Genomic DNA, 12,921 nt, shown 5'->3' on the forward strand with positions numbered 1-12,921 from the left:
ACTGATTGTGGAATTAGTTTGCCCTGAGGATGAAATTAAAATAAAACTCTTGTTATTTACAACTCTAGGCTAGACATATTGGAATATTTGAAAGTGTTATTATTTAATCTCTAGGAAGATCTTCCTGTCAAAAGATCCTAGTACGAACAGATTTTCTATAGGCATGATTTTGCCACAATGGTACAAGATGCCTTCTATGGATTTTGTTTTAAATAACTTCCTCAATCAAAAAATTAGGGGCTCAATCAAGGTGATATTTAGGTTATAACACATTTTGTACGTGTGTGATCTCTAAACTTTGGCTATGCTAGTTGCATAAATACCTCTGACTTTCATGGGAGAATCCAGAATGGTATTCATGTGTCATTTTTTCTGCACTTATTTTGCATTCAATGTGGGATAACTGTTTAAACTTTATGACTTAGTGCCCCAACATACCTACGTGCACACCATTTGTACTGACTAATAAGCATTCGTGTGTGGTGGAATATTGTGCAATTAATATTGAGCCCCTTATTTGAGAGAGGAAGAAGAAAGAACCACTGTGTGGTGAACATCTAAATCCTAAATCCCAGAAAAACAGGAGACCTCACTTATTTCACCTCTTTTTCCCCGTCCAGAGGATTTTGAAGATGACGGCGATGACGAGGTGGACAAAGACTCTGATACTGAAGATGGGAAAGTGGAAGTAGGTACACCAGCTCATGCTTCTAATGATGTCCATAGTCACATCATGCACAGAAAAACATCACTTCCTATGTTTGCCCAAGCCCAGTGTAAATTTTAAGAACTGACTTTAGTACTGCCACTCCAGTGGTAGTGATGCTCAATAAATGACAGCTACTGTTATTGATTTCCCAGTTGTCAGTTGTCATTTTCATCTTGGTAGGTCCGGTACAATGTCTCATTGTAAAGTCAGAGGCTATCCTATACATTATGAAGACACCAATACTTTATTCAGATGAACTTTAGGTACACAATACTTGGAGTTGGTATATTTAATAAGATCATTTAAGACACTAGAAAAATTTTCCAGGAAGCTTTCTAGTAGATCTCACCTGTCTTCATAAGTTACTCTTCTTATCCTTTCTGTACAGGGCTGCTGCATCGTACAAGTCCATTGACATCAGACTCTGAATTGTTTTCCCTTAAGTTGCACAGTGCACAACCTGGCCAGTAGAGAAGTGTTGCTCTTTGGTTCCCCCTCCCAAAAAGGCCTATCCTATAGAACAGAGGTTGGTGAACTTCCTATAAAAGGTCCAATAGTAATTATTTTAGGCTTTGTGGACCATACAGTCTTTGTCACAACTGCTCAACTTTACCGTTGTAGCACAAAACAGCTATAGACAATTTGTAAACAAATGGGCATGGCTGTGTTCCAAGAAGTTTGTTTGTTTGTTTGTTTGTTTGTTCTTGAGATGGAGTCTCACTCTGTCACCGGGCTGGAGTGCAGTGGTGCGATCTTGGCTCACTGCAACCTCCGCCTCCTGGGTCCAAGCAATTCACCAACTTCAGCCTCCCGAGTAGCTGGGACTACAGATGCCTACCACCACACCCAGCTAATTTTTGTATTTTTAGTAGAGACAGGGTTTCACCATATTGGCCAGGCTGATCTCGAACTCTTGACCTTGCAATCTGCCCACCTCAGCCTCCCAAAGTGCTGGGACTACAGGCATGAGCCATTGTGCCCAGCCTCCAAACAATCTTCATTTTCAAAAATAAGCAGTGGGACGTAGTTTACTACTGTTTTTCTACAACAAGGTTTCAAGACCTTGGCACTGTTGGCATTTAGACTGGATACTTCTTGGTTGTGGGAGGCTGCCTTGTGCATTGTAGGATGTTTAGCAGCATCCCTGACCTCTACCCACTGGATATCAGTAGTACCCACCTCGTTATCCCCCAAGTATGAACCAAAAATATCTCTAAGACTTGCCAAAATCACCCCTAGTTGAGGATCACTGCTCTAGAATAAGAATTTGTCTGTGAATTATAATTCTCTCTCCATTTCTGTTGGTGGACATGGACTTTGACAAATTCCTTTAAGTTACAGTTTCTTAATTTTGTCGTCTGTAAAATAAGACTCAGTAAATTAAAGTCAATGCTGCCTTTTATGACATTTCCTGGGGATGAAAGTCAAATTTAAAAAATCTAAAAATTTCCCTCCTTTTCTTTCTCTCCTTCTTTCCTATCTGTTTAGAAAGAAAGAGGCTTTTGAGTTCTCTATAATGATAATCACTCACCTTGCTGATGGTAGTAGCAGACATACAGGGACTACTTCTTAAGCTACATCTGTAGGTTTAGACTGCTATTGACAGTCTGGTGTTCTCTGGGTATTGTTGATAAATAGAATCATTTCTGAAGTCATCAGTAGCAAATTGGATCTTTGCTGTGGCTTGGTGGTGCAGGCCTATGGAGTACGTGCTGAATTATTTGAATAATACTGTGCTGCTGCAGTCATTCATCAATGTCACTTTCCCCTCCCCTCTTGCTTGCTCTTTGATAACTGAATGTCTGAGGCAGAGTGTCACTCGCTTCATGTATCTGATGGGGAGGGACTGGGTGTACGATAGTGCCTGACTTCCCACACAATGGGAGGGAGGGCGTTCAGATACTTCCCTTGGCCCACGCTCTGCAGAGGGTGGAGGAGTAGGGTAGAGAGAACCCTAAACAAATAAATAAACTCAACTGGCAAAGAAACACAAGACAAATTGGTAAGAGCTTGAAAACTATTCATCAAAAGACTTCAAGCCAGGGCAAGAAGATGAGAAGTCAGCGTGAAGATGAGTTGTAGAGAAGGAGAGGAGCATGAGAGTCAGGGCTTGATTCAGAGGCACAGCAAGAGCAAGGAAACTGCTCCAGAAAACTGGATTTTCCCTGGGGAAACCAGCAGCATTTGCTGCCAGAGGCATGAACAAGAAGTCAGGCATATTTTATTTCTGGCCACAGCACTGACCCAGGCCTTTAACCTGTGGCCTTCCCATTTGACAATCTTAGGTAATAATTGGGACCAGCCTCTTAGAAGGAATGATTAAGAGGATCTTTTATGAGAGTGGAAAGTAGGATGCCGTGACTTGATTGAAAACTGCCAAGGTCAACGTATTAGATGTGGGCTGTCTTCACATACACAAGCATTAGATTCTGCAAAACTCTGAAGAAGAGGGTGATAAACAAGCTCTCCCTTCCTTCTTCCTTCCTTTCCTTTCTTTTTCATTTTTTATTTCTTTCAGGTGCTTTATTGGGTATAATCCATATGCAACATGCTAAATTCTTGGGGATGTTAATATGAAGCACAAACAGATGAGACATAGTTTTTATCTTCAAAGAGTTTGCAGTCTAGTGAACTTGGAGTTTGTCCTTATTAAGTGTTCAAATCACCACCTTCAATGGAGTGGTGAACTCAAGTTTGAGGCAGCCAAAAGACAATGTCCAAGAGCTCCAACCTATGGCACAAGAGCCAGAAAGCATTACCTGGATTAGGTGGGTAGCAGAATCCTAGTTGGTAAAGGACTGCCTGGGCTGCTGTGAGGACACAGAAGCCGGCCACCTCCAGATAAGAACAAATGCCATTTATAAGAAATACAAAAGGAGGTGGCAACCTGGCTGAGTGCCTGGTTCTCAGAGACTAAGCTCCAGAACTTTGAAGGCAGAAATGGTCTCTGTCACAACTATTGAACTTTGCTGTTGCACTGAGAAAACAGCCATGACCAAATGAATGGGTGTGGCTCTGTTCCAATAAAACTTTATTGACAAAAACAACCAGTGGGCCATAGTTTATTAACCCCTGTTCTAAGGCTAAGTGGATTGCCTAGTCACATGTGGAATGAATTAGGTTACAGCTCATGGGTTGCATGATTCTCCTCCCTTCAGATGCACCAGTTGGAGCACAACCTTACTCGCTGTTGTGGACATTCATCCCAATGGCCTTCCAGGTGGTGGTTCCATTAGTGCCACCCTGGGCCATTGCTGAGGTTGCAGCGGAGGGGGTGGAGACAAGTGGGAATTGATGGATGAAGCTGCAAAGCACAAGAGTGGTGGCCATGGAGTTAGTCATGGTGTATACTGTACCTGAAAATATCATTACATGAAACTCATGGGAATTACTTTTCTTTTAATTTGAAGTTTGGAGAAAAACTGTGAAACATAGCTGGAACATTGCATTTTGTTCCCCTTGGATCAGGAATACAAACATTTATTTTCTATGTTTGTTGGATTTAACCTTTCAGGACTGCCAGGTTTTTCCTTAACTAATGAAATATACTTGTAAAACATATGGTATTTTTTTTTTCTCTATTTCGTTAAGGAAACTTAATCTAGGATATGGTAAGATGAAGAGACTAGGCTGGTTGATACCTGGTGCCTTTTCTCTGTAAGACCCTACAACCCTTGGAAAACCCAGAAGTATTCAGAGGAGAGTCACCATTATCATTAAATTGTTTTGAAATGATGATCTATCAAGAATAAAGTGCCTGGGATTATTCAATCCAATAAATAAAAGACTCGTGGTGCCTTGGTAAATTTTTAAATGTACGAAAGGATAAAGATGTAGTAGGAGACTACCAGCTCCTCCCCATGTCTTGTAAGGATTGATATAATTTCTCTCCTGCCTACTTCTCAAATCTCTTCTCCTGCAATCTTCCTCTTATTCTGTATGCATCAGCCACCTTCTTTCTGTAAGCAAATTGAAGTTTTTCCTTCTTTAATAATTTACTGCTAGGCCTGTGCATAGCTGGCTTTTTGTTTGTTTGTTTGTTTTTTTGCCATTTAGGTCTCAGCTAAAACATTACCTCCTTATGAGTCCTCCTGAGATCTCCCAATCCAAACGGCCTCCCATTCCCCAATCTTAGTCACATCACTCTCTTTTATCATTTCAAAGGGAGTTATAACTGTTGGAAATTAACGTATTCATTTGTTTGCTTTCTTCTTTACTGTGTTTCTTCTCTCGCTAAAAGGCAAATAACCGTGGAAGCATGGATGTTTGTCTATTCCATTGTGACTGAAACTTCAGTACCTAGAAGAGTACCTGCTCACAGTTGGTACTGATTAAATGTTTGTGAAAAGATTGACTAAACCTAAATGTCAAAGATAGATAAGGAGGGACAATAATTACAATGATGTTGATGATAGTAGCAATGAGATAAAGAATTTCTTTTATAATATGTTTTATTGATTATGTAGTTTATCTCATACAAATTTTTATTTCTGATGAAGGCTGACAAATACTGACATAAATGCTGAGACAAGTTGTTTATCTTCTTTCTTTTCATTTTAAAAATACAATCCAGCATAACAAAGTTTTCACTGGATAGGCTAGTGCTATAATTTGGAGGCAAGAAAACCACGTCCTAAGATTCTGAAGAAGCACATACATATCTTGTCTTGATGCTTCTCATGGTGGATTTCCTGATTGTAATCTCTTCTATGACTATTCCATGTAGGATGATGACTTGGAAACAGATGTGAACAAGCTAACTTCCAAACCTGGTCTTGACCGACCTGAAGAGGAACTGATGCAATATGAGGCGATGTGTCTTGAGCTCTCCTATAGCTTTGAGGTAGGACATACGCTGTGGTTCTGATCTTTGACGATGCATGATGGATTCTTTGCAGACCCTGGGAGGCCAAACCAGGGTATCCAGATGGAAAGCACTGCTCATCATTAGCCATCTGCTTCTGGCCTCTTCCTTAGAGAAGAGCAGAATGTTAAACAAAAATGGGAAAAGGTGTCAAAAATGGGAAAAATTTAGGATGTATGCAAGGGTTCTTCAATCTGACACCCTACACTTAGGATGGATACACAGTCATGAGCTGCCTAATGACATTTCCACTGATGACAGCCAGCATATTCCACGATGGTCCCATAAGATTATAAGACTGTATTTTCACTGCAACTTTTTCTGTTTAGACGCATAAATGCCATCGTGTTCCTATTGCCTACAGTGTTCAGTACAGTAACATGCTGTACAGATTTGTAGCCTGGGAGCAATAGGCTACAGCATACAGCCTAGGTTTGCAGTAGGCTATGCCATCTAAGTTTGTGTAAGCACACCCTATGATGTTCATACAATGATGAAATCACCTGATGATGCCTTTCTCAGAACATCCTGCATTGTTAAGTAATGCATGACTGTAGCATGAAGGTACATATCACTACCTATTGTCTGGTGGGCAGGGTGCCTTGCCCCCATGCACTGAAAAAGCAAATAAAAATTCATGATGATTTAATTGTTCTCGTGCCAAGTGGGACTGTTGTCCTAGATGGGTTTTTGAAGGTGGACATCCTGACTTCAGGCTTTCTTTGTTAGTAGAAACAAATTGGGAATGTTACACTTGGTGATGCTAATTCTGTGCCTAGTTGCTACTGCCACTGTTGCTGCCATCAATATTTTAGACCTGCTTTTTGATCTCCATTATTTTCTTATGACTCTTAGTAATAAATCATGAATTTGGCTGAATCTAAGGGGATAAGCTAAGTCACGTGTACAGAAGGGAGTTAATACATTCTATTTGACTTCAGAAAGCAGAAGGCGATCAGTTATAACAGTTTCAGGGAAGGAAATTTCAGTTTAGTATAAACATTTATTTCAAATAAACAGAATTATCCTAAAGTGAAAGGCACTGCCTTGGGATGCAGTGAGGCCCCCATAAATACGGTTTTTCAACCAGATTGTAATTTAGTGGGGGTCTTGAAGAAGGCATTCAAATACTGTTTAGCGTTGGACTAGAGCCACCAAAAGGCCCTTCCAAACATGAGTTTCTATGATTCTGTCATTTATTTGACTCTTGAAGGTTAGTCTTTCTTAGTTGACCTTGGAGAAAGCTTCCAGATTCATAGGATTTATGCTTAACTCTGTGCCCAGAGAGTAAGGACAGGGATCAAATTGTATTCTCTACCTGGAAGGACACACTAACATATTCTATTCCATTTTGAACATGAAGGAACTGGAGTCCAAACCTGGAGGTGATTTGAACTCTGAGAAGACTCAGTATGCGAATCACCACCACATTCTGACTGCTGCCTCCTCAAAGCAGCACTGCTACAACAAGGACCAAAGCTCCTGTGGACAAGAAAGGGAAGACTCTGTCCGGAGTTCCCTTCTGTGCATGGTGAAGACACAAAGGTCCACTGTGCATCTAGGCTCCAAAAGAAAGCCTGGAGTGAACCCGTACCAAAATGTGCAATCCAATAGTCTCGGGACAGATTCTTCTGGAAGTGAAATCCCTGACATTCAGGCTTCCCTGAAAGCAGATGCCTGGGACATAGATGCAATTTTCTGCCCAAGGATGAGTGCCTCCTTTTCTAATTCCACTAGGACTGGAGAGGCTGTTGAAGTAATAGATAAGCTTCTGCAGACACATCTGAAGTGTGTCCCTTTCCACGATCCCTATCTTTATATGGCCAAAGCCAGAAGAACCAGCTCTGTGGTGGACTTCAAGATGGTGGCATTTCCTGATGTCTGGGGACACTGTCCCCCTTCCACCACTCAGCCTATGTTGGAACGCAAATGTGGAGTCCAAAGGTGATGGTGCTACTGACTTGGCAGCTCTTTTTTTTTCTGTTCTTTGATAATTTTATAAGTAAATGGTTTGTACAGATAATTCTACTATCTACAGGCAAGTGAGCATTAATCAGGAACATGTTAAAGCCTGTTGGCAAACTGACCAAACATACTAACTTCCCTTCCTGCAAGGACATTTCACAATCAAGTATGGGGTAGTTGTAGGGATGTATTTTCTGATGAAAAATTCCTTGAGTAATTCTAATACAACTCCTTATCCTATCTCTATTGCAAACCACTATCACACAGAAAGATCATCTAGTTTCCCCAAATACTGGGCTCCTTCCTCAAAAGTAGGTTTTCAGAAAAATCAAGAACTGATTATTTGGGATCTCTTTTCTTGCTTCCTACAAATTGGTATGGGATATCTTGCTAATAGAAAGGAGGAGCCCCAGGTATTATAAACCCTGGCTTAGTTCAGAGAATAGTTTTGCTGCTTCACAGAGGAGGGGATGGAAAAGACATTCTCCAGGGAAGAAACACTGGATGATAGATTATTCCCAGAAGGCAGGAAAGGGAGCTTTGCCCATGGCTCAGCATATTGAGATTAAAATGAAAACTGCTAAAGGCAAAGAAAACATTATTTTTCTTGAAAAAAACTTTATGCACATACCAAGTCAGTGGAGCAAAGTGGGCAGACCAGAAAGTTTTCTTATTATCCACATCATTGGTAAATTATTCTCTTGATGGTAAATCCCCCAGACTGCTCCCACCTGGGGTCCTGGCTGACATATCCAACCCTACCCCCTGCCTTTATCTGTCTTGCTCATGTTTTTGAGAAACAGATCACAAGGGCTGTTCTAGCACCATCTTATCCCTGCATAGGACATCTTGCCTCTGAGTCCAGGCCTCACGTCTACTTTTCTTCACCCTTCTCTCACACCTCCCCTGTGAACTGGACTGGAAATTCAGGAAGGTAATCTGAAAGACCTCCTAAGCTTTCTTTCTCTTTCTTAGTTAAATATCCCAGATTTTGGTGTTTCTTAGAAGACTGACCTTAGCCTACTGGAGCAGGCAGAGCCCAAGGAATATAAATTGTACAAGGGCACACAGGCTTATTGGAGCCTACCAAACCTTGAAGATGCTGGCAGCTAATAGTCCTAATGTCTTCCTCAAAACTTTCTCAGTGCAAACTACCCTCTTATTCCCACAGCTAGAAAAGTTCCAAAGTCCCCCAACACAAGTGCTTTTGATAAAATTCTTCAAGCCAAGAATTCTCTAACTGAAATCTAACATCACTACTTCCTACATTCCTACTTCTCATGCAGTTTATTTTTTGATAAAGAAAGAGAAAGAAGGAGGGCAGGGCTATTTCCACTCTCTGAGCTCAAGGTTGAGGTGTTATTAAACTTCTCTGTGCTTTCATATTTCTCTGATGACCTCCAAAGTTCTTCCCAGGAGATCATAGGATGAGTGAGCTAGGGAGAGAAGGCTGACCCTTAAAATGTTTTCAATTTTCTTTTTCAGGATCAGGATATTTGAGGATATTCGAAGGCTCATCCAGCCAAGTGATGTTATAAATAAAGTTGTCTTCAGTTTAGATGAGCCTTGGTAGGTAGTCTTGTGCATCCGAGGAATGCGGGGCATGAAGAATTCTGTTAATGGCATGAGAATAGACATGTTTCCTGTTAATAATCCACTCCTCCTCCTAAAATAGCATGATGAAAATTCAGATTAAAGATCTATAAGAAAAAGTTTACCTTTAAGAATCATTGGCCAGGCGTGGTGTCTCACACCTATAATCCCAGCACTTTGGGAGGTTGAGGCAGGCGGATCATGAGTTCAGGACCAAGACCATCCTAGCTAACACTGTGAAACCCTGTCTGTACTAAAAATACAAAAAATTAGCTGGGCATGGTGGTGGGTGCCAGTAGCCCCAGCTACTCGGGAGACTGAGGCAGGAGAACTGCTTGAACCTGGGAGGCGGAGGTTGCAGTGAGCCAAGATGGCGCCACCACACTCCAGCCTGGGTGACAGAGTAAGGCTCCGTCTCAAAAATAATAATAAATAATGAAAAAAAAAAAAAGAATCATCACAGTTTTCAAAGAGTAGTGATAACACATATGTTCACATGTTCCTTATTTCATTGTAGGCCTTTGCAAGACAATGCTTCCAATTGTTTACAGTTCTTCTCTAAATTTGAGTCAGGAAATCTTCGCAAAGCCATCCAAGTGCGTGAGTAAGTAAGGAAAACCACAGTGGGTATCTCCTGGCAGTTCGTAAGAGCAAGCTGTGATTGTCTCTTCTCCATGCTCTGTTCAGTGACCTCACATTGGTGACTTGAAATCAGTCATGGTGGGAGTATTTATACCTTAAAAATTGGCAAACAGTACAAGGGAAGGCTTTTCCTCTCAGGGAGTCATTTGTTAAACATTTACCAGTACACCACTAGGGAACTCACTGATACCATAGCTAAGTGAGCCATTCGGTAGAGATGAACTGTTACTAATGTGTCTTGTGTTTCAAATAATGGGTCCATATTTGGGTGTGAGAGCACTTTGACTGGGATGTTTATACTTTGATGCCAAGGCTGATTCTGCTGACCCGGAAGAGTACATGGGCTTGCTATTTCTCCACTTCTCCCTGCCTGTTGCTCTCATTCCTGTGTACTTAGGTGGCAAAAATCATGAGCTTCCCAGAGAGAGGTGAACCAGCCTGCATTCAAGGGAAGATGCAGTACCATGCCTCTCTAGCAGAACCTACAGATGAGCTCTCAGTAGAAAAGGATATCCTAGCCAAGGAAAGTCTAGGGCTGTACAAACTAAAAGAAAGGAAATAAAACACACATGAATTTTACTTCTTTTTCAGTGTCAGAAGAGACTGCAGTTCTCCCTATGTTAAAATTCTTTCTATTATAGCAATGTGGATATATTTCCCTTGTGCCAAAAGGCAAGATATATGATTCATCTTCTATAGGTGAACCTCTGAAAAAACAGTCCAGAACAGATAATGGTGTGGTGGCCATAGACAGACATCAGAATCAGAGTGCCAGGGTAGATTCGTCACCTTCCAACCAGGAGACTGAGCAAGTTTCCTAACTCACTCCATGCCTTTATTTCCTCACTCACAAAATGAGAACAATAATTGCACCTACTTCTTAGGAATTTCATGAGAGCTGACTAATACACTTAAAGCTCTTAGAGTAGTACCTGGTACATGATCAGCCCTTAGTCAACATCCGTTCTTACTCAGGGATGCATAGTCATCATGGTTGGAGCTTGGAATTCAGTATAGCTGAGACCTCTTTTATATCCACCTGAGGATTCATTTTTGAAGTTTTTCCTTTTTGGGGGAGGTGAAGGGTGATCTTTTTTTTTGCACATAAAATGTTTCAAGGAAGCCCAACGTATAAAACAGAGATGAGTTTAACTAATCAGGCTGAAGACAGGAAAGACAATCATGTCAAGACGGTTTATCAGCCTTCTTTGTGTTGTTGGCTTAGTTTCCACTTCTTCCTGTGGCTCCTGCTTTTACTATTTCTTCTCTCCAGATATCACATTCAAAGGATCCAGGAGAGGAGACCTGATTATGAGTCTCCTGGTGGAACAGTTATCAGATCAGGATGTGGCTAAGCTACTGGCCCAGCTCAGGTCTTTTTCTCTATCCATTTCCCTTGGACCAGAGTATAAAATCCTAAACTCATCAGTTATGGTCAGGGTAATAGAGTCAAGTAACAGTAAACAAACCTACTATTGGGTAAGGAATTTTTATGATTACTTTTTGGAGAGAGCACTGTGGGAATAGCAGACAATTTGAGGGTCATAGCCTTTCCAGAATTGTTCTTGTGAGTGCCACTCCATGGGTTACACATCATGTGTTGTATGGTGAGCCCAGTGGTTAGAGTGTCGTGCCCACAGCAACAGTGTGAGGACTGGACTCCATCAGAGAGCTCTACTCTGCTCTCATCTGTCTTATACCAAGCTCTAGCCTTTCATAAATCTCATACAATGCCATTTACCAGGGGTCCGGTGTGGGAGAGTATGAATGGATTGGGACAAAAACATTTTACTTTTCATAAAAGCAACTCAAAGAGAATACCAAGAGGATGAAACAATATTTTTTAAAATAAAATATCCTGATAATGTTTAAGTCAAAACTGCATTGCTAGTTCTGTTGCTAGAGATCAGAAAAATAATAACCTTTGGAGATATAGTGATGGGGAGAGGATTGCTGAGGGCCTCCTGGGGTGCTGGAAATGTCCTATATCTGGGTAGTAGTCACACAAGTGATTTCAGATGTAGATAGATTCATTGAGCTGTATATTTAAGATGTGTGTATTTTATAGCATGGGAGTTATATCACAATGAAAATGAAACAACCCCTGCATTGCTAGCCTAATTCATGTTTGTTGTTTTGTTGGGGGATTTATATTTACTAGGTTATTTGATTTTTATAAACAGCACTACAGGTTTAGACACTTCCATTTTCCATATGTGGAAATTGAGGCTCAAAATAATGTTGATCACCAAATAGTAATGGCATATCCAAACCAGATGTGGTTGAATTTTCTCTGGTATATAACACATTTGCATTTTTTCTAGCTAGATAAAAACTTCATTATAGTTTAATAAAAAGATATGCTAATATTTCAAAATAGTAAAAAGACTAGAACTGGAATTTCTTAACACAAAAAAGTGTTAAATGCTTAGATGATAGATATTTCAATTACCCTGATTTGATCATTACACATTGTATTATTGTGTCAAAATATCACATGTACCCCATAAATAAATACAACTATTGTGTATCTATAATAATTTAAAAAATTAAAAATATGCACTATTGCATAATTGACTCTTATAATACTAGGAAGCCTTCTCACCTCCATGAATTTCCAAAATCTGTACCCAATATTGTGGTATCAGGATGATAAGTATAACTTACCAGCAAGCTGAGATCCTGGGTCTTAGATCTATAACCCAGAAACTGAAACATGTAGATTCTCAGTATCTGAAGTTTACCTTAAAGGCTTTCCAGATAACCCTCCAGTCTTGCTTCTGATCTGCAGGTTTGAGTATGACTTGCTGGTCAACGTGGATGTAAACAGCACCCAGCACCAGCAGTGGTTCTATTTCAAAGTGAGTGGTATGCAGGCGGCCGTCCCTTACCACTTCAACATCATCAACTGCGAGAAGCCCAACAGCCAGTTTAATTATGGTATGAACTCTAGGGGCTTTCTGGAACATGCCAGGAATGACATTTCTTGACTGTTTGGATTCAAACAGCCTTGCTTGGGTTCAGAGGGTTTGAAGTTGGGTGGAGTTTTGGGTTGCCAGGTGCAGCAAGGCAGGCAGTGGCCCTCAGTGGCACATTGCTACTTTAGAGGGGAGGCTGGGCATCCTCACTCTGCCACACATGACATCCA

At 40.8% G+C, this 12,921-nt stretch overlaps 1 protein-coding gene across 5 annotated transcripts in view; it reads left to right on the top strand.

Annotated features, from left to right (window-relative positions):
- AGBL1 (AGBL carboxypeptidase 1) overlaps positions 1-12,921 on the top strand; it is an 857,161-nt gene that overhangs the window by 180,080 nt on the left and 664,160 nt on the right. For all 5 annotated transcript variants that reach the window (XR_013395946.1, XM_077940232.1, XM_015142961.3 and 2 more), the window contains exons 9-14: positions 621-688; positions 5,436-5,552; positions 6,937-7,517; positions 9,024-9,107; positions 9,649-9,735; positions 12,565-12,713. Coding sequence is in view for 4 of the 5 variants with exons in the window: in XM_077940232.1 (XP_077796358.1) it covers positions 621-688; positions 5,436-5,552; positions 6,937-7,517; positions 9,024-9,107; positions 9,649-9,735; positions 12,565-12,713 (1,086 nt within the window). In the remaining variant the exon portion in view is untranslated. The remainder of the gene's footprint in view (positions 1-620; positions 689-5,435; positions 5,553-6,936; positions 7,518-9,023; positions 9,108-9,648; positions 9,736-12,564; positions 12,714-12,921) is intronic.

This window comes from Macaca mulatta, chromosome 7 (genome assembly GCF_049350105.2).
Source record: "Macaca mulatta isolate MMU2019108-1 chromosome 7, T2T-MMU8v2.0, whole genome shotgun sequence".
NCBI classification, from domain to species: Eukaryota; Metazoa; Chordata; class Mammalia; order Primates; family Cercopithecidae; genus Macaca; species Macaca mulatta.